Source organism: Microtus oregoni, unplaced genomic scaffold (assembly GCF_018167655.1).
Source record: "Microtus oregoni isolate MIOR12 unplaced genomic scaffold, Mior012 000050F_009, whole genome shotgun sequence".
Lineage (NCBI taxonomy): Eukaryota > Metazoa > Chordata > Mammalia > Rodentia > Cricetidae > Microtus > Microtus oregoni.
The window spans coordinates 91,345-118,212 of NW_024543233.1; the positions used below are offsets into that span (position 1 = coordinate 91,345).

A 26,868-nucleotide genomic window follows, 5' to 3' on the forward strand; every position below is an offset into this window, starting at 1 on the left:
TCTCTTCTAACAGTGTTCATTTCCTTTCAAACCTGGCTTGATTATGTCTATCTTTCAAACAGAATTGCCTGACTAACCAGGATGAGAGCTTCTAACTCATTCACTCACCCATGGAACATTACTCAAATGTCTGCTATTCTGGCCACTTACATAGACTGGTAAAAGAGCTGTGCAGAAAACAGGCACGGCTCCTGCCCTCGGGTAGCCCACATTCTAGTTCTTGGCTTTGTTCTCCCCAAATCCTGGGAGCATAGGAGTAGGTTGGCACGTGGTAGGAGCATAGAAGTGGTGTAGTAATCAAAACCTTTAGGAACCAACCAGTCTTGGAAGTCTCCTAGTTGAACCAGATGTTAACCCTTTATCTGCTTTTATATTTGTAAAATTTTCTCAGAGAAGAAGTCAAGTGGCACCCAGGAAAATTAAGGAAGCAGCTACTTACCAACCAGTGCAAAAGAATACCTAAATATTCAATTACCAGTATAGCCGAATTTGTACATTCCAACTGAAAGGCAGCCTTGCACACATGCATGTCTAGTCCATCCTTCTTGAAGGCTTTGTGTACACAAAATTGCCTAGGTCTTGGATTTTATTTATGACCTCCCAAGTCAATATCCTTGGTGCTTTCCTGGTTACTTGTGAACATGTGCAGGACATGAAATTGTGGATTGTCTGATACATGGTTCCCAACTAAGGTCAAGTAAGGAAGTGAGCATTGTGCTTTCTTATGCCAGTCCTCATAAAGAGATACTAAGAGGAGCAGGGATATGGTTCATGCATCCCAAGTGCTGGGAGCCTGAGGCAGAATGATCACTGTGAGTTTGAGGTCAGCCTTAGCGACATAGTTCTAGGCCAGTGTGGGCTACAGAGTGAATCCCCAAGGTGGGAGAGAGAGACAAATTCAAATAGAGTGAGAGTGAAAGAAAGATCCCTAAAGGATGAAGCTAGGAGGACGTGATGCAGTGTGGGAAATGCTTCTCCTGTAGGACCAGTTAGTAGAACTTGAGTCCTGAGTCTGGAACCTATAAATGAGGTGGCATCGAGTAAGACACTTAACAGTCGTGATTTTCAGCTTCTCCTCCTGAAATAAAGAAAATAAAGTCTGCCAGGGTGAGTTCTTTTCAGGATTTAAGATTATAATCTATGTGAATATCCCAGCAACTGTTTACCACACACTAATTCAGTGTTCACAGCTGTATAGAACAATATTCAACTAATTCAATATATACCGATATTCAACTAAGACAGTCTTCTCTCTCAGACTATAGTGAGCATTTCTTGAAGGTCCCAGTATACACTCAATATTATACCCCCATATCAAGCAGAAACTTAGCATTTTAGAGGTACAAGGAGACTACCGTCTCTTAATGGAATCTTGCCATGTTAACGTTTGATTACTAAATCTTCCAGAAAATAGCTCTCTGTTAGGTCTAGGATTGAGCAGACAACTCACTATTTATAAAGGCATTCCATAGGTGGTTCTGGTGATGATTAGTGGGAGTTAGGAAGCACTGAACCAGATAATCTCTAAGGCTCCTCCCTGCTCTGGCTGAGAATGGTCTAAAGTCTGCTCCTTCATTTGGTGCCTGGTAATGGTTCCTGGCCCTGACTATTCCTCAGAACCATCAGAGAAGCTCTTAAAACCATTTACGTTCAAGTTTTAGCCATAACTAATTGAATTACAAGATCTGGGGATGGGGTCTTGGTCTTGGACTTTTGAAAAGGCTCCCCCAAATGATTCTCGTCTCTTTCATTTGACATTTTCCTCTTAACAGAATAAATTATACTACAGCAGACCATTGTGGGAAGAGGTCACCATGCCTCCACCTATCTTGCATATATATCCATGCATTAAGACTTTCTTTAATCTTTTGATGACCAACTAGCTCCCCGTGACCGTTTATTAATCATGATATCTGTAGACTTTATCACATGATATGCCCTCAACAAATGTTAAATTTTAAATAAAGTACTAGGTTGTAACCTCGAATAGCCTTAATAAAGCAAATAGAGATAGTTACCTCCAAAGGAGGGTCAAATAAGAGCAACCCAAAGAGCCAGAACTCCTTCTTCTTAGAGCCATCTTCCCAGAAACAGCTCAAAATAATGAAAATGACTATAGAAATGGTTTTCCACGGAGCAGTTTGGGGTACTTAGCAATTCTAGTCCTGTGTTTTTGAGGTGTGGTTCTCAGTAGATGATGAGCATCCAAATCATACTTTCTGGATTCATAAACTAATTCATTATTAATTATAGCAGTCAAACCAGTCTCTTCTATGTTGAGTCTACCATGCACTTGGTGCTAGAAGAGACACCATGATGTTAAATACTATCTTTTAGAACCTGATTGAGCAGATAAACTATGGCAGCTGATTAACCAAAATATTGAAGGAAATGCAAGAAAGTGAACTGCAGACCCGAGGAAGAGTCCAGAACAAAGAATTGGAGTGGTTTTATTGTTGTTGCTTTGCTCTATTTTTTCAGATTTGTTGTTGCTGTTGTTCCTGATTAGTCTTATTTTGTAGCACAGGCTGGCCTAAACCTTCCTGCTCCCCTTCCTGCTTTACCTCCTAAGCACTAGAATTACAGGTGTGTGTCACCACACTCTGCTAGAGCTAGATTTTTTTTTTCTTTTGGCTTTTTCGAGACAGGGTTTCTCTGTAGCTTTGGAGCCTGTCCTGGAACTAGCTCTTGTAAACCAGGCTGGTCTCGAACTCACAGAGATCCACCTGCCTCTGCCTCCCTAGTGCTGGATTAAAGGTGTGCGCCACCACCGCCCGGCTTAGAGCTAGGTTTTAATGACAGGACAGTATGTAGCCGGTCAAAAGGAATATTGGAGTTTCCAAAAGGTAGGAATGAGGAGGAGGTGGTGTGAAGCGGGCCTAAAGTGGAAACAAGCCCACTTTGTGCAGGGAGCTAACCGAAATCACCAAGTACCACCAGCGATGATACTGGAGGTAGGAGGAATGAGGCTGGGTAAAATGTAGGGAAGCTGGCAAGTCAGGAGAGGATACATCCATCACTAGGTAGTCCTGAGTGCTGAAAGGCAGGCAGCCTGATTCCCATCTGGCCTAACCTGGATGGCCTTCCTTTATCCTAGAAGTCCACAGTGGTTGCCATGGGAATTAATTGTAAGTAGGCTCCGGTGTCAAAGACAATGAGGCAACAGAAAGGCCAATCAGGAAGCCAGTAAAGATTCAGGAAAGAGCCTGAGCTCCCTCTTGCAGGAATCAAAACGTAGCCTTCACCCACTGCTCCCAATGTCTCCTGCCCTCTGAGCCTCTGGTAGCCACCATTTTTTTTCTTTTTTATTTCTTTTTTTTAATATATTTTTTAATTTATTTATTTATTAAAGATTTCTGTCTCTTCCCCGCCACCGCCTCCCATTTTCCTCCCCCTCCCCCAATCAAGTCCCCCTCCCTCATCAGCTCGAAGAGCAATCAGGGTTCCCTGCCCTTTGGGAAGTCCAAGGACCACCCACCTCCATCCAGGTCTAGTAAGATGAGCATCCAAACTGCCTAGACTCCCACAAAGCCAGTACGTGCAGTAGGATCAAAAACCCATTGCCACTGTTCTTGTGTTCTCAGTAGTCCTCATTGTCCGCTATGTTCGTCTCTACTCTTGTGATAGCACCATTTTTGAATTCTGCAGCTACATAGAAGCAATAAGTTGTGGCATAGTATTGCACAGAGTGACTGTAGTTAATAAGGGTGTATATTTCAAAATACCGCCATAGATGACTGGAAAGATTTTGCCATAAAGAAATGACAAGAGTGAGGTTTTGGTTACTCTGATCTGATCAGTGTGCATGTATACATGCATCAAAATATCACACTGCACTCCTAAATATGCATAACTACTATGCATCAAAAAAAAGTTATAAAACCGGAGCCCTCTCTTGTCATGAAATAGTAACATTTGGCCCCTATATACTTGACTTCGACCAAAATATGAGTGATCACAACCCTGAAATCTGTACTAATAGAGCCACCAAATTAAAAAAAAATGCTCAGAGAATCAGCAGCTGCTGAATTCAGCCCGGAGGGAGAGGCAGGCTCTCTCTTCAATTCCTTATTCCACCTAGCTTCTGGCTTCATATTTGCTTCAAGGGGCTTGCAGTGGCCCCAGAGGTACTTAGCAATTCTAGTCCCGTGTTTCAAGCCAAAATTCATCTTAGCCAGAAAGGGTGCTTGTTGCAAAATTAGACTCCCAGATGCCGGGAGGAGAAATAGGGTCAGTGAAGAGCTCAGATGTTTCATCTTTAAGGTACTCAATTAATCTATGCTTAATGGGTTAGGACATCTTCACCAGTATAGATTCTTGGGCCCCCCTCTCTCAGGGATTCTGATTTCGAAGTGGCATGGGCATGGGTCTAGGTTTTTGTATTTTAATAACTATTGTCCAGTGGTTCTTATTATTGCGCAAGTTGTAGAAATAGTGGGGCTGAATATGTTTGTAAAGAGCTATATAGTAAATATTTTAGTATTCGTAAAATAAACACATTAACCCCAAAGCAGCCACAGATGATACATAAGTGAAGATCAAATCAAAATTTATTTATAAATGCAGGCAGATCTATCATTCACTGGGCCCTAAAGGATTGGCTTGCACTTTTTGATGTTTTAAGTCAAAGTATTGTAAACTTCAGGCCCCACAGCTAAGCAGGTGAGGTGGGACAGGAAGACCTTTGAGAGCTACTTTGTATCCGCCTGGAAGTCAGACCTCACCTGGATCCAAGCATCAGGCTAGACGTGACTCTGTGACATCTAGCAGAGAGCAGCAGGCAATGAGTGAGTCACCATCGGCAACTGAGACTCAAGACTCAGAATAGGACGGAATCTTCGGGACCAAGATGACAAGGGTCAATGAGGAACGAGGCATCAACAAGCTGAAAATAGCTCTGAAACAGACACAGAGAAATGATTATAACTCCCGAAAACTCTGGCAACTCTGCGTCCTTTGTGGGTCTGCTCCTGTAAATACCTGAATCTTTTCCTTGTGGTAGTATAAACGTTCCTAGGACTGGATGTGATTTAGAATTGTTTTGTAGGAACAGCAAAACTGCTGGCCTCTGCATATGTGTATATACATAAAATAACATGGTCCTCCCGCAAATCTATTGCATAGGACAAAGGGAGAATGCGAGCCTGTGAATGAAATGTCAGGAGTGGACTTCCAACTTCAGCCTGCTGCAGGGAGGACAGTCAGGAAATAGAGTTCTGCCTCTTTGGATATACTGAGGCAGCCCTAGCCTCCTTTTTCTGAGACTCTGTTTCACATATAAAACAGGATAGACCGTGTGACCCACTCCGGTCCCAAAGATGCCTTGCTCCACTCTGTACCATGGAGTAAACTGATTGCAAGTGATTTTAGAGAAAGGGGGTGAATGGACAGCTATGACCAAGCCCACCAGCTTCGTGTTTGCTGCTCCTTAGTGAAAAACAGGCTACTGAAAACTGAATCAAGCAGAGTTGTCCAAACAGAGAAAGTTACAGATTTAGCAGGCCCATTACCTTTGCTTCTGTCTAGGCCTGAAGCACCCTCCCCACACACCCCCAGAATTTGAGCACCCAGATGTGCAACATACAAAGGCATTGATCTCATCAACAATCACTACTGTAATCACTTTCAGCATCCATCTCCAGTCTCAATTTTATATTTTCTGTTGCCACCAAATTGCCCCTCATTCCTGTGCCTCAGGATGAGAAGTCTGAAATTCCTTGGCTGCAGTTTGGAACTATCAGAAGCTTTTAAAAAATATTGGACACGAGACTCTCAAAACACACACACGTACACATGCATGCACACACACACATGCTGATTTTCTGGCCCTGGCACACACACACACACACACACACACACACACACACACACACACACTGACTGATGTTCTGGCCCTGGCACACACCACACTGATATCTCTCTCACACACACACACGCATGCACGCGCACACACACATGCTGATGTTCTGGCCCTGACATGCACGCACATACACACTGATGTTCTGGACCTGGCGCACGCACACACACTGATGTCACACACACACACACACACACACACACGCACACACACATGCTGATGTTCTGGTCCTGACATGCACGCACATACACACTGATGTTCTGGACCTGGTGCGCACAAATGTGCACACATACACACACTGACTGATATTGATATTCTGGCCCTGACACAGGGCCTGGGGTGGGGCCTAGACTTTGGAGGCTTTTATAACCTCCTCTGAGCATTTCTTCCATTTGGCCAGAACCAAGCCCCAGTGCTGGATTTCCTGCTGGACTTGGTAGAAGAAGTGAATTTTTATGATCGGTGCTCTGTGGGAGATGTGATTGCTGACCCCATCGAACATAGCTAGGCCCAAAACTGGCATGATGAGGACAATTTGTTTTTGATGTGTCTTTTTCTTAGGGCCCAGCCCTCCTGCAGCTGGTCCAGTAAGAGAATCCTAGCCACAGCGTAAATGGTATATAATAGCTTAATGTACTGCCTTAATGTGCAGCCGCCATGGAGCTTTGGGGTTTAATACAAAGGAATTCCTGATTGAAGGACTCAAGCTTTATGGCAAGGCCCATGGGAGAGGTCATTTAAAGTGCTCCCAAACCTGACACAGCCCTCAGTCCTCATCTCAGTAAATGACAACCCTGCTCTTCCTGTGGACTTCTCTCTTTCTCACTCCCCATATCTAACCCATCAATGTATAATCTCAGTTCAGTCTTCAAAATGCGTCCAATATGTACCCACTTTGATCATTTCATTCCCATCATCCTAGCCCATGCCAGCATTACATTTTAAGTCTCTCTCTGCAATCACAAATAACTGCATTTAACCACACATAACTGGTCTTCCCATTAGCCTCCTACACTCCATTTTCCTCACAGCAGCCAGAAGCATACATATACATCACACCCCATCTTCTTCAAACTCACCGGTGGAATGAAATCCAGAGTTCCCACCATGACTTACAAGGCCCTGCATGACTCAGCTTTCAGCTGCCTCTTGGGGCACACTCCCTCTGGTCCCCATTCTAGCACTGTATTCCTATCCACCTCAATCCTATGCCTGCCTCAGAAGCCTCTTTCTCTCCGAATAACCTCATCACAATCTCTGCCTTGTTTCCCTTACGTCTCTGATACATGTCACCTTCCCAGATAATGTCTTCCCTAACCGGAATATGTAAAATGCTTCCCCTCCCCTTGAAAGTGTTTGTGTATGTGTACATGTGTGTTTGTATCCAATACATGTGTCCCCAAAGAAATAAAAAGCAATGTCTTGAGGAGATACTCATACCCATGTTCCCTATAGAACTGTTCACAATCTTCAAGATATGGGATCAATCTAAGTGTCCACAGACAGAATAGGCAAAAAAAAATTGTGGTGCATCTATATGACAGAATATTATTCTGATTTAAAGAAAGGAAAGTTTCTGAAGGCCCTGGGTTCAGTTTTTCAGCATTGCAAGGAGAATCAAAAGAGAATTCTGTCATTTCTTACATGGATGAACATGGAGGACATTGTGTTCCATGAAATAAGCCAGGCACAGAAAGACAAAGACCTGATGATCTCATTGATATCTGAAATCCAAAAATAGGAGAACTACAGAAGCAGAGTAGAACAGTGGTTACTAAGAGCTGGGAGCAAGAGGGGGGAGAGAGTATGGTGCGATGCTGTTCAGAGTACAGTGTAGAGAACATTCATTATTTTAGATCTAGTGCAAAGTTAAGAATAATGCAATTTCAGGTCTCAAAACTGCTGAAATAACAAGCCTGCTGTACCCATCCTTGCCATTCGCTTGTGTAGTCCTCTATGCCCTGCTTTATTTTTTCTTACAGTAGTACCTCCTTATCTGCAAGGATATTCCTAGGCCCCAGGTGTATGCCTATAACATGCACAATACAGAACCATATATCCTTTCCATATAGAGAGAATAAGATTTGATTTATAAATTAGGCATAGTAAAAGATTAACAACAATAACATTATGAAATAAAGCTATTAAGAGACAAGTATGGCGTATACTTTTAATCCTAGCACTCGGGAGGCAGAGGCAGATGGATCTCTGTGAGTTCAAGGACAGCCTGTTGTACAGAATGAGTTCCAGGACAGTCAGGGCTACCAGAGAGACTGTCTCAAAAAAAAAAAAATGGGAGAGGGGAGAAAGAGAGAGAACAATTATAACAATGTACTGTAATAAATTTTATTTAAAATGTGTTAATTGTTTGCTTCTGGAATTTTCCATGTTATACTTTTGAACTGAAGTTAATAATCAGTCACTGAAACTACAGTGAAACTGGAAGCTGGGCATAATGGCACATGCCTACAATTCCAGAACTCGGATAGTGGGGTTAGGTCATCCTTGGCTCCATAGTGAGTCCAAGGCCTGTCTGGGTTGCATGATACCCTGTATCAAAAGAAAAAAACATAAAATTGCAGAAAGGAGAACTACAGCAGTTATGTTCTACATAAAAGATATTTATTAGCTAGACATAGTGCTACACATTTGCAGTCCTAGCACTTAGGACATAAAGACAAGAGTATCACAAGTTCAAAGCCAGCCTGGAATATATAGTGATAGCCTATCAAAAAAAAAAAAAAACACGTAATTGCCTCTGTTCCTGATAGAATAGTCGCACCATAAAGACCATCAGGCCAAGGAATTTGGTCAGTCATACTTACTCCTGTATCCCCCCATCACCTAGAACATTGCCAAGCAAATGATAATGCCCCTAAATTAATCAAATAAATAAAGAAGTAAATACCCCTAAAGAATGCCCTTCAGTGTGATTCTTGTATTTCCTGGTTGCTAGGCTGCCTGAAACTCCGCCGAAAACTAGAATCTGAAGAACACTTCCGTCGTTCTTTGCAGGGGATTGGGTTCAGGACATCCCCATAGATACCTAAATCCATGGATGCGCAAGCCCTTTTGGAACCTGCCCATATCATCTAATATACTTCAAATCATCTCTAGATGACTTCAGATTCTGAATACACAGTAAATACTATGTAAATAGTTGTTACACTGGGTTGTTTGGGAAATGAAGGCAAGAAAAAATGTCTGTACGTGCTCAGTACAGAGGGTTTGATATTGTTGTTGTTTCATGTATTTTTAATCAGTGCCTGGTCGAGATGCAAGGATGCAAAGCTGTGGGTAACAAGGGCTGACTGTGCTTTACAGTGTGTGTTAATCATGCTTCCTGCTGAAATTTTGGGAAAGTTTTCAAGAATAAGAGAGCCTGGCTGGTTCTTTGGGCATTTCTGTAGAACTGTGTAAACAAAGTGATACAGCATTGAGAAGCAGGAAGCCAGGGGCTCTGAGCTAAAGCGCTCCTATCTCTCTTCCCAAAGAGTTCAGAAAGTGTGGACGAGTCATTTCGGAGGGCTGGGTTTCTTCTCTCGCAGATCTCAAAACTGTTTGTGAAAAGTTTCCTTTCTAGGAGCATATCTGTGAGATGAATAAGATTGTTTCTATAAATCCTCTGGGAAGTGTGTATTCACACACAATAAAGTCTACCATTAAAGTCAATCTCATATTAAGAAAACCAAATATGTAAAAATTCACTGTATATGATTACTGGAGAGTGTTTTTGCTTTGTTTTGTTTTTTTTTTTTTTTGCAAACCTCCTTAGGCTTAGAACATTCATAATGGGATTCAGTTTATCCAAATTCAATTCATGTCCAGCTTTTATCCAACACACCAATCAATCATTCAGGGAGACAATTAGCACATTGCCTCATAGCACATTACCTTCCACTTAATAGGTAATCAATACTTAGCTATTGACTCATGGATCAGTATGGCAAATAGCTCTGTACTTGGACAGTTTATTTTTGAGACAGTGTGTCACAATGGTAGTCCAGGTTGGTCTCAAGCTCACGGTCCGCATGCTCAGCTGCCTGAGTTCTTGGGATAGCGGTTATGTACGACCACACTTGGTTGCACCGAGACATCTTAACTCTAACATTACAAAGGAATGAAGACCTCACCAGTCTTTTGTTCTTTTTCCAGTCTCCCAAATCTGCCTTCATCAGTGCTGCAAAGAAGGCCAAGCTGAGGTCCAATCCTGCAAAGGTCCGATTTTCTGAGCAGGTGGCAGTTGGAGAAACAGATGCAGTAAGTACAGCCTTGGCTTCCCTCCTCTCTCCTTGGCCAGAATCAACCTGGCTATTGAGGTCTCAATCAGGTCTTCTGGCAGTGGGCGCCCAGGGGTTGGAGCAGAAGGATCGCTGTGCTCTGAGCGAGCGGGTACTGAAGAGAGAGGAGTGTGTAGCATCCAGAGAGGATAGGGAGGGAGGGAAAACAACATATTGATTCACTCTGGATCTTCATGGTGCTTAGAGAAATTTCCGTCCAGAGCACAAGAGCGTACACTCAGGGCAAGTGTTCCATAAACATCTTTTGGCTGCTTGATAGAAGCAGGGAGAAAGTGATGGTTTTGTGAAGACCCAGAGAACAAGTGGCTGGTGAAATTGAACTCTCTTCACATTTAAGTGGCCCTGCAATTCCACATCTTGACTGGAGATGACTGTGCTGATGGGTAGCCACCTACCAGAAATGACAGACTCTCCTTAAGTCGCTAAAGTTTTCCTAGGCACCAGAAGGGATCCAAAAGGAATACCTGCTCCCTGCCAATGGCTACCTTCTGGGGGGTGGGGTGGGCCCAAGAGGTACAGACTGAGACTATAGAAATTCTCATGCTGTGTGCTATCATCTCAAATAGCAGCTAAGGTGGGAGCCCATGGCACGCAGCTGCCAATCTAGGGATTCATGGCCAGCCCACGGGTTTCTTGTCTTTTTGTGGGGTGTGCATGCAGTGAGCCATCCACCCCAGATGTGCATATGAAAATAAAAGGTAGGCAGAGAGTAGAAGGCAGTGTGTACAGCAGGTACAGAGTCCCCCAGAAATCTGTAGAAGTTGGTGATGTCCCGGAGGGAGGAGAGACAGTTGCAGCTAGCAAGCACTGGGGTGCTTTTGTAGGCAGTGGTGAGATGGGCTGTCCGGAAGCCTGATCATGTATGCACTAAGACACAGCTGCAGTTGTTGAGAGACATAACAGCAGTCCCAGAATGAGCAGAAAAATGAGCAGGATGCTGGGCGTTTGTGTAGTTCTCAGAGGTAGCCCCACCCGGAAGAAAGATGCGGGGGCAGGAGTATCATCCATCTTCTCTTCCCCCGTGCCTCTCTTCTGCAAACCCAGCCCACAACGTCCGGTATTCCTGTGTGAGGAAGACTTGGACAACCAGAAGACGGTCTGATTAACACTCAGGATCCATGTTAATCCCAAGAGAAATGGCTAAAGAGAATGTGAGGATTGATGATTGGCATGGAGAGGGAACAGGATGGAGCCCTGTAGGTCAGAGTGAAACAGACTGCAAGGTCCAAGTCACTGATGAGACATTGGTGTCCTGAACTGTTGACAATTCTGAGGGCATAAGCATTGAGTTTGCAAATATGGACGGATACAGCCCATCCCACCTCAAAACTCCAGTGAAGGCCGGACAGTCAGTGAAGAACTCCTGCTCTCCTCTGCCTCTTCTCTCCCTTTCTTCCTTCCATTCTCCAAGTTCCATGCCTTGCAGCTAGGCCACAGGCAGAATGACGAGCCACGTCTAGTTCAACCATCCTAATACCTCCGCCCACAACAGGGCAGTTAGAACTTATCCAGAGTTTACTTCCCTCTCAGACAGGCACCAAGCTTGGCTTGAGACTCTGTCCAGGAGAGAAAACACATCTGTCTTCCAGCCCCCATGGTTGCTGTCTGTGTGCACCATAGCTGTCTGTTGAGATTTGGGGAGTCCAGGCCCAGGTGACTCCAAGCTGCCCCATCATCCCCTTCCCCTTGTATTCCAAGGCTTTATTAAGCAGCCGGAACAAAAATAAATCCTGTGGGCGTTCCTTGCCAACTCTATTTTTAAGTAAAATCAATTAAGTAATTATCTAAGTCCAACCCAGTGTGCTAAATAAAACTCGCCACCACTGAGCGTCATCAGCCTGGGGAGCCGGGCCTGGGCCTGGCAGGAATGGGGCCTTTCAGAATCAGAGCAGCCTGGACATCATCATCACACATTTCCAAATTGATACCCATGGCTTTCCTCCTTGGTTTGACCCCCTCCAAACTTGCCTCCTGGCTCCCCATCACTGTCAGCTACACCCAAGCTCAGGAGGCCTTGCTTATTTGATACTTTGTCCACAACAGCGGCTGGATCTGAACTGTTGTACCCAGGCTTCTTTGATAATCCATACCAACTATCTCATTCAAAACTCAGAACCCAATTAGCCTTACATAGAAGCTTCACCTGCCTTATACTAGCTAGTTTGTTTGAGGTTCATAACATCCAGACACGTCAGGGGATGACAGGAAGAGTGCAAGTTAGACCTGTGCGCTCTCTCTCTCTCTCTCTCTCTCTCTCTCTCTCTCTCTCTCTCTCTCTCTCTCTCTCTCTCTCTCAAACAGAGTCTCACTGTATAGCCTGGGTTGTCCTGGAACTCCCTATGTAGACCAGGCTGATCTCCAACTCATAGCGATCTACCAGCCTGTACCTCTCAATCGCTTTACCATCTCGGGACCTCTACTTTTGCTATAGCTCCCTGGGTGTTCAGTATCAGCTGAGTGTGCAATGGAGGCTCTGTGGCTATCATTTAGTTAAAGAACCTGGCCATACACTACAAGTACCCGTAGAATGGTTGCTGCTGGTCCATGCTGTGTGCATCCTCCTGGTGAATCTAATCATTCAAGTAAGCACATAGCAAGGACCCATCGTTCATTCATTTAGCAGTCACTTCTCCAACACCAACTATTTTCCAGGCATGCTATTCGTTGTTGGCACCACAAAGATGACTAGATGTGGTCTCTGTGCTCTGAGTTTATTGCTTGATTGTAAATGACAAGTGTTCTTTAAATGATGATGTGTGTCTGTAGTCCTAGTACTCAGAGGTTTAAAAAAAAGGGAACCACCCTAGGCTATATAGCCAGTTAGTCTGGGCTGTATAATAAAACCCTGTCTCAAAATAAATAAATGATTATCATGCATGGTATCTCATACCTGTAATTTTAGCACTTTGGAGTTAGAAAAAGGAGAGCTGTGAGTTTGAGACCAGTCTAGACAACTGGTCACAAAAGACCTTGTCACAAAAGGGCTGTGTGAGTGTGTGTGTGTGTGTGTGTGTGTGTGTGTGTGTGTGTGTGTGTACATATGTGTGTGTGTCACTGAGAAAGAAGTAAGTTGCTATAGGAAAACATGGGAAGATTAGATCCCATGATATTGGACCAAGGCTTTACAAAATACTTATTTGAGCTTGAATTTGAAGGTTGAACAGGAGTTTGCCAGGGAGAGAAAGAGGAAGCTAGGGAGAATGACCATTATTGAATTGAATTTCTGTTCATTGGGAAATTTACATTCATCATTTATAAATGAAGCCCTATGCCCAGCAAGCTTCTACTAAGGAATTATCAGGTGTTGAGAAATGGGCTCTGCCAGTAGTTCTAAATCAGGATCAATGAAACCCCCTTTCGAAGTGTTTGGGGGAATATTTGAGTGTGGTTTTGGTTTTCCGAATGATTTTTGTATGTGTGCTATGGACACTTAGTGTCACAGGGAGAGAGACACTGAGAGCCCTGAAAGGGAGAAGGCAAGGAATGATGAATTGTTAGAGACATAGTAAGGCTTCTAGCAATAATAAGACATGAATCCAGAGGGGTAGACAGGATCCAGGTCAAAAAGGACCTGAAGAACTAGGCATGGTGGCACCCATCTCTAAAAGTCAAAGAAAAAGAAAGAGGGCAGCCTAAGGAGAAAGCAAAGTGGCTCAGAGTACTCGTCAAGCATGGGCAAGGCTCTGTGCACCATCCCAAGCACCAGAGAATGGCAGGATAAAGATGGGCTTGGGAAGGTCCTAGTGGGAAAAGAAGCATCTGGAGATAAACTGGGCTGTGTGAAGTAGTCCCAGAGCAGACTCTTCATGAACCTTCATGCTGTGTGTAACGATCTCTACTGATCCAGTGCTCTGTGATGCTACTGAGCTTCAGACTGCAGCAGAATGCAAATACACCATGATAGAAAATGAGAAGCGGACTTTGGATATGACTAAATGTCTTCTTGGGGATTTTGTTCTGATCTGCACGTAGCATTATTATTGATCTTGTCTTTCCTCTCTCTTTGTTCTCACACCCCTTTGGCTCCCTACCTCTCTCACCTTCTTTCCCTTCCTTTCCACAAACCCCCACTTTCCTCCCTTTCCTGTGTGTCCACAGAAAATGATGAAGAAGGAAGCTCTCCTCCTCATCCCCAATGTCCTGAAGGTTTTTCTAGAAAATGGGCAGATCAAGTCATTCACATTTGATGGCCGGACCACTGTTAAGGTACATAGGGAGACCCCTCACCTAGAGTAGCTGTTTGTGTCCCTTTGAAATTGCACACAGTGGCTTCACTGACTGCTGGGACAAGATTACCTTTGATCTGTGCTCTGAAGTGTGGGGCTGCAAAAATGTAACCCTCAGCTGAGGCTGGCAGTAGAAAATTGCATGCTCAGCTGTGCGCTAAATAGTGTAAAAAAAAATGTGTGTGTGCATGCACACACGTGCACATGAATGCACATCTGCTTGTCAACTACTTTGTGTTCATACTACACTGGGTCCTTCAGGACTCTTGGGAGCTAAGCCATGTGAAGATCATTAAATCATTTATAAAGCCAATATGATCTATATTGATACAATAACACTTACGCAAGTTTACACACCAAAATAAACAAATGTGATCTCTTGGGAGATTAGCTTAGCCCTGTCTTGCTTTTTAAACAACAACCAAAATCTTAGGCACTGAAGCAAGATTTGAGAAGTCCAGCCATAGCCCTTTGGCTATTGTTTTCACAGGAAGAGCAATTACTGAACTGTGATTCTTAACAGTTCAGCCAGGCGTCATGAAGTCCTAGTGATTCTCTTAGTCCTGAAGAGTAGAGGTGGTGATGCAATTTTACCCTGAGGTTCACTCTGCACTGGGACAGAAATATCTATCCCTGATTCTTCTGGACTCTTGCTGGGAGAATACCATCCCAGGGATGAATGTTCTTATACAACCAGTGCTTCCCAAATTGTTGGGCAGTCACGACACCTGCCCAGGAAAATTACCTTGCCCACAGCTGTCCTGCGGCTCCCATGCAAGAGCCAAGATAACTTTACAAATAAAGAATCCATCAGGCATGGTGACACAAGCCTGTAAACCTATTACTCTGGAGACTAAATACAGAAAATACAGGTTCAAGGCCAGTCTGTGCTACAAGGAGAAACCTTGTTCAGAGGAACAAGGTGTTCAGAATGGCCTTCCCAGTATTTTTCTACTAAACTTTACAGATTGTTCGTGTATTGGTTTGAGGAATATCTAAAAGTATTTTGGGATCATCCCATGGTATGTCATGCTACTGGCATTTAGTCTCTCAAGGTCAGAGATGTTAAGTGTCCTCCAGGAGACAGAATAGTCCCTGAAATCATTGTCCTACCCAAAATTTCTTTGGAAAGCTTAGGCCTAGGTAGGTATCTCTAAGGAGCCTAAGACCCAAGTGTCTTAGGAAGCTATGGCACTGTCTCGGCTATGGAGTGTCTTGGAAATGTTGAGACAGAACTAGACCACCTAGATGCCAGAATCTTCCTTGGCATTTCTTCAGGTGTTAATATACTCATTGTAGATTTGTCAATAGCCCAGAGCACTGGCCAACCTCTCTTCTTCTTAGAGGTTTCGAGCACTCCCTACCTCTCACTGCCACTACGGATGTGGCATCCAGGCAGGGCCAACCTTTGACACTCAGGCTCACTCTGCACCTCAGGGAAGGTGCATGGCTAGTTATTAGAACCCTGATAGCCTTTCAAGCCACTTGTGACAAAGAGGTACCTGGATGAAGTGACAGTATCACATAGTGGCAGTTACACCTTTAACACCAGTTGACAACAAGTGGCTTGGCTGTCCACAATCTCAATGCCACTTAACCGCAAAGAAACCCGCGTCTATCTGTACCAGGATTCTAGTGATGCTCAAGCCTCTGTGACTGTGTGAATAGCACAAAGAAATCCTCTCAAATGCCCAGCACTTTGTGGTCCTTTGCTCAAGTGACTGAGCATCTCACATAGAGGGGATACTTTGGCAGTTCTGTCCGTCGGAGAGTTCTGAACTCCCCAGCCTGCTTCCCTCCAGGTTTGAGGGTTAAGGCATGCTGACTTTGTAAACGTACACACCGCAGTGTGTATGCTGAAGCCACAGCAAATAGATGGCAGACGCCCCAAAGCTGACATTTGGGCAGCCCCCACCAATATGCTCTCAGACGCCCTAGTATTAAAAGTAGGGCAGCAGAGCAGACGGAGCTCAAAAGTAGTCAGATCTATGACTGTACTGCAGACACGTGGCATTGTTCCTCTTTGTGGACACATTTTTCAAGTTGCTAAATTGATCGTCTATAAAAGCTAGCTATGGCCAAAAATGAACATTTTGCCAGTAGCTCAAGCCATTTGATTTAGATTATGAATCCGGAAATAGTATACTTTTTAATCACCGAAATGTGGCTTTGGCTTTTGCTCATTCCTAAGAGTTGACAGACAAACCCAAATGAAAATTCTGACTTAAGAGAGGGGAGAGGAAAACCAGCACGGTGCTTGAATGCCACAAGCATTCAGGACATGCGTTCTCGAATAGAGGGAAAGACAGAATAGGAGGAGGGAGGGATGAGGTGACAGGACAAGAGGAGGAGGGAAATGTCACTTACCAGGTGTCTGACCAGACGAAATGAGGGGACACATACATTCACCTCCTGAACCTTTGGTGTTCCCCAGGGCCCAAGCCACTGGACAACATGCACAAGGCCTTTCACTGGTCCCAGAACTCATATCTGGGCCACCCCGAAGCCTTTTCCACAGGACTATTGTGCTTGATTTCCAATATTTTCTCATTTAATTTTTAATTCCCAGTTTTTCCTCATGTATTCATTACTTTGAGTAACTTAGAGTCAGAAAGACGCCCCCTCTCAAGGCTCTTTTTCTTCTACAGGATGTGATGGTGACCTTACAGGACCGTCTCTCCCTGAGATACATTGAGCATTTTGCTCTTGTCCTTGAGTATACTGGGCCGGAACAGAATCACAAGTTCCTGATTCTCCAGGACAAGCAGTCCCTGGCTTATGTAAGTCACCCCTTTATCCTGGCTGTGTTGCTGCATGTAACCAGTGCTAGATAAGAGTACCCATGAAGCTGCTTAACTAGAAAATTCATCGTGGTGTATGTAGTCAATCAGCTCTCAGAAGTCACAGTTCCAACCTCGGGTGGAATGTGCGTATGTATATGTCTGTGTATATATCTGTATGTAGGTATTTATGTATGTATATGTATTATGTGTGCATATGTGTATATGTGTGTATGCAAGTATATGTGAATGCATGCATATATGTGTGTGTGTATGTATGTGCTTATATGTATGTGTTTATGTGTGTGTGTGTGTGTGTGTGTGTGTACTGCTGTGAGTAGAACCAAAAGACTTGAACATCACTGTTCCTCTGAGTGACAGTCCAGCCTTACCTGAGGGGCTTACTATTCATCTCCAGAGAACCTTTGACAATATCCTTTGTGACCTAACAAAGGCATTTGTCTTGGTCTCTATTGGCAACTCTCCTGTTTCCTGGAAACACTGCCTGCTAGCCACTTCTGCTTTCTAAGAAGAAAATTGACCTCTTAGATGAGGGCCGTGATACAAAAAGGTCAGAAATAGACTCAGTGGTAGTTGGGAATGAACTGCGTGGGGTCAGAATAGGTAGCACATCATCTTCATCATCTTCCAAAGTAGAGGAGGACAAACTTGCTCATCCTTCTGGCCACACTGTATGGGAAAATACTATTTAAAATAGGATTGTTATATAGGATGCCACCCATATCAAATGACCAGGGAGCATCAGAGAGGTGAGCAGGGCCACTCAGCATTCCCTGATAGGGTAGAAAAGAGCTGAAGGGGGACAGTTAAGAAAAAATAGCTTTTAGAAAGTGTATGGAAGCCAAACAAAACTCATCAAACCCAGACCAGCATGATAGCACACTTCTGGAATCTAGTACATAAGAAGTTGAGGCAGGAGAATCTGGAAGGTCAGCCTGGACTACATAAAGAGTACTGTGGTAACTTGGGCTACAAAGCAAAGAAACAAGGCTGGCAATGAAGCTTGTTAGTACAATATTTAGCCAGCATTCAGACCCTTTTGATCCCTATTGCTGTATAAGCTGGGTCACAGTGATGTGCACCCGTAATCCCAACCCTTGGAAGTAGAGATAGGAGGATCAGAAATTCAAAGTCATCCTTGATTAAACAACAAATTTGAGTGCAAGGCCAGCCTTAGATACAGGAGACACTGTCTCAAACAAACAAATCAGATGCACACAGAAAAGAAAGCAGTTTTCAAAGGAAACATTCACGTTTCAGCTCAAATACAATCCGGGTAGGAAAGGAAAGGTGGTATCTGCCTAGAGTTGAAGCACCTCCTATCCTAGCCAAGAAACAATCCTCTGGGTCAAATGGGCTGCTTGTGCCAAATGGAATTTCAAACTTCTTTATTATGAAAAATTTTCAGACATACACAATATATATGGACTAGCATATGATAAACCCTATTATCCATCTCCACCTTCAACAATTACCAGCATGCTTCATCTGTATCTCCAAAAGAGGTCCCAGCCTTTGATTTGAACTCTCTAGACATCAATTAGTCTGTTAGATGCTAAGCCTGTCTGCAAGAAGAATCTGATACATTCTCAGGAGCCCGCTCTCCCTAACTCCGCTCTTGGCACTTAGACTCGGTTTGTTTTGGGGGCAATGAAACAACAGGGTCTTGCTATGTATCCCACATTGCCCTCAAACTTGTGATGATCTTCCTGCCTCAGCCTCCCAAGTACGGGGATTATAGGCATGAGCTACTTCGTAGACCTCATTCTTAATAGAGACTATGTCCTTAAAAGGTGATTAAGACATTCTAGTCACAGCCAGGTATGGTGGCACATGCCTTTAATCTTAGCACTCAGGAAGCAGAGGAAGGGAGATCTATGTGAGTTCAAAGCCAGCCTGTCTACATAGCAAATTCCAGACCAACCAGGTCTACAAAGTGAGTCCCTGTCTCAAAAAATAAGCTTCACTGATAAATTAACAATATAAAAACAGGGTAGTTATAAAACTATACTATAGTAAGAGTTATGAATTGTTTATTTCCTGAATTTTCTATTTTTGACTGAGGTCGTCCATGGACAACTAAAACCAGGGAAAGTAAAACCCGAGATGAGAGAGGAATTCTCGAAATGAATTTGCCAGGCAGGAAGCAAGAGTGGGAAACAACAGCCTAGCTTATCCCTAAGCCTACGTTAAGAAGCCACCAAGCTGCCTGCCCCGTCACAGTCATTAATTCTATGGTTTCTTCTCCACCCTCTCCTCCTGGGGTTTTAGGTGGTACAGCGGACACACTATCATGGGATGAAATGCCTCTTCCGAATAAGCTTCTTTCCCAAAGACCCCATGGAGCTGCTACGTCGGGATCCTGCTGCTTTCGAGTACCTATACATCCAGGTAGAGTCTGGCTTGGGGACACAAAGATAGACCAGTGGAGAAACAAGCAGGCAGGCTGTTCTGCCATCACAATGGAGTTGCTCTGTATGTTCAACCTTTAGCTTGCTCTGAAGGCCCGTTCCTTCCTTGCTCCTATTGGAGTTCATTGTGTCAAGTTGGCTGATTTGAATTTGACTGTCAAAGTATCGTCTACTTGTCCACCAGAGCCCAATAGTTTTCAGAAATGAGCAACCCTAGGAACTCTGGTGCTTCCACAGAATCCCAAGGTTTTACAAGCTCTTTTGGGTTCCATGAACTGTCAACCACCAATACCTAGGTTCAGTGAGGAGGTGGTTCTGATCTCACTCCATCCAGAAATATTTATTGAACCCATACCCTGGGTCCTGACAATCAGAGGGGCAGAAAGGATAGACTTTGCTCACCAGAGTTCATATATTCCTAAATAGAACCACAACAGGCTTCAGTGTTCATAATGACACCCAGGGAGCAGTCTGCCAGCCCTGCCTGAGAGAAAGACAGTGAAGGCTTCACAGAGGAGAAGATCTGTGTACACTCTTAGCTGTGTAGAATGAGTAGATATTTGCTACATAGTAAGATGGAAAAGAGGGGTCATATCCCAAGCAAGAGCCCTTGCCTTTTCAACGGCATGCTGATGAGAAAAAAAATGCAAGTGATTTTTGCAACTTCAGTACAGGATGTAATGTTTAAGAAGCAATAGAAAATGAAATCGGAGAGCTGAGAACCAGAGAGTGAATTCTTGGTAGGCCACGGAGAGCAGACTTGATTCCGGAAGCTGGGAAGTGTTTCTCAGAATGTGGACCCTGAACCAACAGCATCATTAACTGGAAGCTTGTTAGAGATGCAGATTCTTGGGCCTTATACCAATTATTTCTTTTAACAAGCTCAATGAGATGAAAACAAAACAACAGAGTCTCATGTAGCTCAGGCAGACCCCAAATGAACTATGTACCTTAAGGATAACCTTGAGCCTCTGATTCTCCCACCATCAACTTCCAGGTACTGGACTTATAGACAGGTATCACCAACCACATCCAGGTCTCCATGAGAGCTGAATACCCTCCACCTCATGCCAAAGCTTTGGAGACAGTGGAACCACTCCAGAACAGTGGTTCCTTAACCCTACCTGAACATCGGAACTATCTGGGAGGGGGCTGGCAAAATGGCTTGGTGGTTAAGAACATTGGCTGCTCTTTGAAGAAAGCTGGATTCAATTCCTAGTACCCACATGGGTTCACAACCATCTGTAACACCACTTCCAGGGGACCTAAGGCCTAGGCATGTGTATGGTATACAGACAATTACATAGGCAAACACACACACACATAAAATAATTTTTTAAAAAAAATGAACTATCTAAAAGGCTTTTTTTACAATTATCTGGGAAAAAATCTGTTCTGCCTCACCCCAAGTCTGGGAGTTTGTGTTTTTCTAATTATCTCAACTTATTCTAAAGTGCATTCAAGGTAAAGAAATCCTGCTGAGGAGTGGGTAAGAGTGCCAAAAGGAGAGTCACCTGGTCATTAGCCAAAGGAAAAGTGATGCCCAAAGTCAGGCTTGTGAACGATGCGGTATTTGGAGTGGGATTTCAGGGAGATGTAAAGGTTTGGATTGGCTGAGTATTGGTAGAGATGGTATCAGTCTTCACATTGGCGAATAAAGAGTGTCATGAGCTTGGAGACAGGATAAGTTCATTTTAGGCCATGTTGGCTTTTAGGTACCCACAGGACATATGCAGTCCTTGTTGAGAAAAAGAAAAAAGAAATAAAAAACCAAACTTCTCTGTTTCCGCGAGTGACACCTGGGACTGCAATGAGAGACACTGCAGTTGTCCTTTCTGCCCTTTCTGACAACCTAAAATGCTAGGAACATTTCTCAGCCTCGTGTTCCTCGGCCAAACCTCTAGGGGGGACAATGGGTTGTGTGGTTTTTAGTTTAGTTCTCATTTTGTTTGTCCTGAATTTCTTCACTCAAACTTCTGGGGATTGCCTCGGTTCTCATATTTTGGAATTTGATGGTAAGATCGTGCCCAGCATATTTCTCCACTTTGTGATAATATGAACTTCATCTGGATTATTCCTTTTTTTAAAAATCAGTTTTTTGATTTTTGCTTTTTTTTAAACTGAAGTCTAATTGATACATAACAAACTGCACATGTTCAAAGTGAATACTACAATAAATTGTCACCCACAGCCACAACCACAATCAAAATATTGAACATATTCAATATTCACTGACATTTCCTTGGGCTCCTTTGTGATTTCTGGCTTTCTGTCACTATAGATTTGTTTTCCTTTCCAAGAGTTTATGTAAATTAAACCATATGATACGTATATTTATTTTGAACTGGGTGGTTTTCCTCAGGTTTATTTGGGTTTTTGTTTTGTTTTGTTGTTTTGGTTTGGTTTGGTTTTTCAAGACAGGGTTTCTCTGTGTAGCTTTGGAGCCTGTCCTGGACTCACTCTGTAGACCAGGCTGGCCTCAAACTCACAGAGATCCACCTGCCTCTGCCTCCCAAGTGCTGGGATTAAAGGCGTGCGCCACCACATCCCAGCCATTTTTCTTGTTGAGTAATATTCACAGAACCAGAATTGGTTACACATGTTGATGGACATTTGGGGTACTTCCAGATTTGTACAATTACAAATGAAATTTCTATGAGTATTCATGCCCAAGTTTTCGCATAGATGTGAGCTTTCTTTGCTCTTGAGTAAATAACTAATAAAAGGATGGTTTGACTGTTTTCTAAAAGAAATTCTAATGCTATTTTCCAAAGTGGTTGCACCATCTAACACTCCTATCCATCACATATTACATTTTAGCTTCTCCAGTCTTATCATCTCTTGGTGTAGTCAGTCTTTTTTTTTTTTCACCCTAGTCATTCTAGTATTATACAGCACTGTCTCTTTAAGGCTTCCATTTCCATTTTCCTAGGTCACTAGTGGTGTTGGATAATTTTTCATGTATTCACTGTTGTGTGTCTTCCGTGATGAAATGTCTGTCCAAATCATCTGCTGCCTTTTTATTGGGTTATTTGTTTTCTTATTATCAAGTTTTGAGAGTTCTTTATGTATTCTGGAAATAAGTCATTTGTTGGATATGTTATTTGCAATTATTTCCTCCCAGTCTGTGTCTGGCCTTTTTGGTCTCTAAACAGTGTCTTTCACAGAGCAGATGTTTGAATTTTGATGAAGTCCAGTTTGTTAATCTTTTCTTTTACAGATAGTACTTCTGGTATCATATCTAGGATATATCTGTCTATCCAGTGTATCTGTGTATATTCATGCATGTGTGTGCGTACATGTGTGTGTGCATGTTGGCATGTAGATATAGACACACATTTGTTGAGGTTCCACTCATTGAAAAGCCTATCCTTTCCTCACTGAATTGTCTTCATACTTTTATTACAGAGCAGTCTGTGTAAGTAATAAAACATCTAGATCTAGTGGGAAAGCAGTTGTCAGTCTATCTGTAGTCTATTTCTGAACCTCTATTCCATTCTATTGATCTGCCAGTCTACCCCAATGCCAACCACACACTATTGATAACTAGAGCTTTATAATAAGTCTTAAAATCAAGTAGTGTTTGTCCCCGACTTCGTTCTTCCTTTGAAAAATTGTTTTCATTCTAGGTCCTCTGCATTTTTCATAGGAATTATAGAATCAGCCTGTCAATTTTTACTAAAAATCCTACCATGATTCAGATTGGAATTGTGCAGAGTCTGTAGATTGATTAAGGGAGAATTGATTTGTTAACAATACTGAGTCTTCCAGCCCATGAGCAAATTACATTGATCGAGGTCTTTCATTTTCTTCAGCAGTTTTATAAGTTTTTAATGTATTTTTTTACATATTTTGTCACATTTATTCCTAATTATTTCTTATTTTGATGCCATAATAAATGATTTTTATCTTTATTGCTGCTGTTGCTGCTGCTGTTTTTGAGACATAGTCTAATTCTATATAACTCAGGCTGGTCTGGAGCTGTGTAGCCCAGGCTAGTACTGAACTAGTGAGCCATCTTCCTACCTTGGCCTCGAAAGTACCAGGATTATAGGTATGAGCCACCATACTCAGCAATGATTTAGATTTGTAATTCAATTTCCAATTGTCCATTGGTATCATATAGAAATACATTTTTACAGTGATTTTTATGCCTTGCAACTTTGCTGTACTCAACGAATAGTTTTAATGGGTTTTTGTAGATTCTACTAGATTTTCTTTATAGATAAACACTAAGTGTTCATTTTCTTCTCACTCCCCCACTTTTGATACAGTCTTGATCTATAGACAAGGTCAGCCTAAAACTCACAGTGTAGCCCAGGCTGGCCTTCCAATTCTCAGGCCTCTGCCTCCAGAGTGGATTTATTTACAGTTGTGAGGCCACCGCTCTTGGCTGAAGAATCCTTTTTCTGTTCTTTTCCTTTGCTAGAGTGATACCACTGTGACTCCCTAGTCCCAAGGCCCATTGTGGTAGAACCTCAAGCAAAGGACAACTGTTCAAATGAAGGTGGAGTCATTGCTAGCTGGGGTGCTGGCCTTAGAGTTTGGAAGGTTATCATACTCTTGACTATCACCTACAAGGTATTCCCTCTAGGGCAGCAAAATGTTTTTGCCATCTCAAGGAACAGAATGTCTGCTCCATCCCTGCAAGCTATCTCTCACCCTGGGCTTCTGGAACAGAGTCCCACAGAGAGCCTCTCCCATTGTCTTTCTTTCCTTATTCTCATCTGGACTATTAGAAGAGTCTGGTATGGCTAGTAGTTGAGTACGGAACCCCCACCCCGGAAGGGTGACATTTCTCTTATAACAGAAGAAAGAAAGGGAATGAACCAGGTCTCACTTGTACAGTAACCCGGAGTTTTCTGCCCACTGTGTCTTTCTGTTGTGTGACCTGCCACTGAGAAGAGCATCTAATATTTGCTGAAACAAGCACGTAGTGTCTCTGTGACCCATGGCTCCCCTGTTGTCTCTTCCCTAAGGGCAGTAGCCCTTTCTTTCACTTGAATCATTATGTCTTGCTGGTGGCGTGATTCTTTTCTGGGATCCAAGGGCATAGCTGGGGAGTAGAGAAAGAAAGAAGCGATGTCTCCTTTAACTGATGGATTCGGTCTGCCCTCTCTCACAGAGTCGTAATGATGTTATCCGAGAACGCTTTGGAATGGAACCCAAGCCAGAGATGCTTTTGGATCTTGCTGCCCTCCACATCTATATCACTGTCTCAGCTACTCGGCCTAGTCAGAAGATCACACTCAAGAACGTGGAGTGAGTTGTGAAAGGGCCCTCCTGGAGGGGACAAATTGCTGTCCATAAGAAGGTGCAGTTGTTGAGCTCTGCTCTGCTTTTCAAGGTCATAGCCATCCTACGGGGGTAAGAACTTGAATTCCTGATGCCTAACCTCCCATGCTTTCAAGCTATGGTTTCTACCGGTAGGGTATGCACGGCCACAGTTTGCCTGTCCTTCCCCTTCTTTCTCTTTTTCCTAGTCCGTTTCTCCATCTCTGCCTCTCGGAGTTACTCAGGTTCTTTCTGACCATCTCCCTCCCTCGTTCCCACTTTGTCTCTCTCACTAATCTCTTGCTCTTCTTCTGTTTTTAGGAAGGAGTGGGGCCTGGAACCCTTTCTTCCCCCCTCCCTCCTGCAGGGCATCAAAGAGAAGAACCTTCGGAAGTCTCTCTCTCAACAACTGAAGGCCCACCAAATGCATCCTTCTTGCAGCACCAAGGTACCCACCCAGAGGAGGCCATCGGGCACTACCTTTAAACTCTAGAGGCCTCAGAGAGGTCCTGAATGGTACCCTGGGGGTTTCGAGCACTCTTCTGATTCAGGTGCACACTGAGCCATTCCTTCTTGGGTGCACACTGAGCCATTCCTTCTTGGGTGCACACCCCATCATTCTTCCTGACTTGGGTACACATCTTGGGTGACCAGGTGTGAGGCAGCTATGCAAAGGAGTTTGCTCCAAACTCAAACATTGCTCAAATAGCCTTAGCGACACATCACTGCAAGCCACTGTGTCCTCAAAACAAAGGAGCTATAAAGAAAGTCATGCTTGGGGTCTTTTGCCAATTAGCCCTAATGGAGCACCTGTCCTGTGAAAGGCATTGGCTCCTAAGAGAGGCACAGATTTTCCATGAGAGTGACTGCTCTGTCCCTCACGAGATTCCTAATCTGTCAGTCCTAAAACAGAGAATCTTGGGAGATGAAGGTGCAACGCAGAGCTGGGCTGTCTTCTGAATACTAAGAGGCAGCAGTCTTTACCTCGGAGAGGCTTCTCTCCCCACCTCCCCTGGCCCTGCTGGGCCTTCTTAGACCGCTAAGATGCCATCTGCTTGTGCTTCCTGCCCAAGAGGCTGGAGGATGGTGACAAATACTAGAATCGGCATGCAGATGTAGACAGGAGACACAATCACCCTATATATGCCACCCATTCCAGATTTCTTGAATTACCAACTAGCTTCCCTTTTAAGATGCAAATTTCCCCAGAGAGCTAAGCCATTCCCACCTTACTGTGCATGCTTAATCAGAATGGTTTTTTTTTTTTTCTTGGCTGAGAGCACCAGTGCTCACCACCATCTCCACAGCAAAGATTTTTTTTTCTATGCACCCCAGTGCTTTGCTGAAGAAAGCCTGGCTTTAGCCCTTGAGTCGGGCACAGTCAAGTAGGGAAATAAAACCATAATTCCCAACACAAAGCAGCAGGCACTGGTACTCGACAAGTATTCAGGAGAGACAGATGCCAAGCCCAGGCTAGGAGAGGGAGAACTGGTATATTTAGTACCAGAGCTGAGACGTGAAAGATAGACACATAAGAGCTTGTCTAGATGAATTGCTAGAAGCAGTCCTAAGAGGAAAACTTCCCTCCACCAGGAGATCTCTCTCTATAGAAGCCAGCCAGGTGAGTCGTGGTAGCAGGGGAAAGGACATAAACGGTTCAGCCTATGCAAAGCCACAGAATATGAGACACAAATCTGGCGGAGGCAGAGACAGGAGGATGGCAGGAACCAGTTCTTTCTGTGAGGGCTTTCTGTGTCACAGGAAGGGGCTGCACACAATCCTATAAACAGCAAGGAGCCATGGAGGAGTTGAAGCAGGAAACTGGCGTGATTAAATTTACTGTTTCAGGATGTTACCACTACCAAACACTGGGTGTATGTAACTGAGGGGACGAAGCTGAGTACCCAAAGCCCTGATATAGGAAGGAATGTCAAAGAAACGGTATAAGGCAAAAGAAATAGGTAGATCCATTCAAGAGGAAGTCAGGGGGTAAAATAA

At 43.7% G+C, this 26,868-nt stretch overlaps 1 protein-coding gene across 6 annotated transcripts in view; it reads left to right on the forward strand.

Moving 5' to 3' along the window:
* Positions 1-26,868, forward strand: part of LOC121436942 (FERM and PDZ domain-containing protein 3) — a 153,744-nt gene that overhangs the window by 89,743 nt on the left and 37,133 nt on the right. For 5 of the 6 annotated variants that reach the window (XM_041636853.1, XM_041636850.1, XM_041636852.1 and 2 more), the window contains 6 exons: positions 10,013-10,117; positions 14,257-14,364; positions 17,033-17,164; positions 19,457-19,576; positions 24,722-24,858; positions 25,192-25,318. In XM_041636853.1, coding sequence (XP_041492787.1) covers positions 14,260-14,364; positions 17,033-17,164; positions 19,457-19,576; positions 24,722-24,858; positions 25,192-25,318 — 621 coding nt within the window. In that variant the 5' untranslated portion in view covers positions 10,013-10,117; positions 14,257-14,259. Of the gene's footprint in view, positions 1-8,921; positions 8,999-10,012; positions 10,118-14,256; positions 14,365-17,032; positions 17,165-19,456; positions 19,577-24,721; positions 24,859-25,191; positions 25,319-26,868 lie in introns of those variants that run through there. The other variant, XM_041636851.1, reaches the window with a different exon arrangement.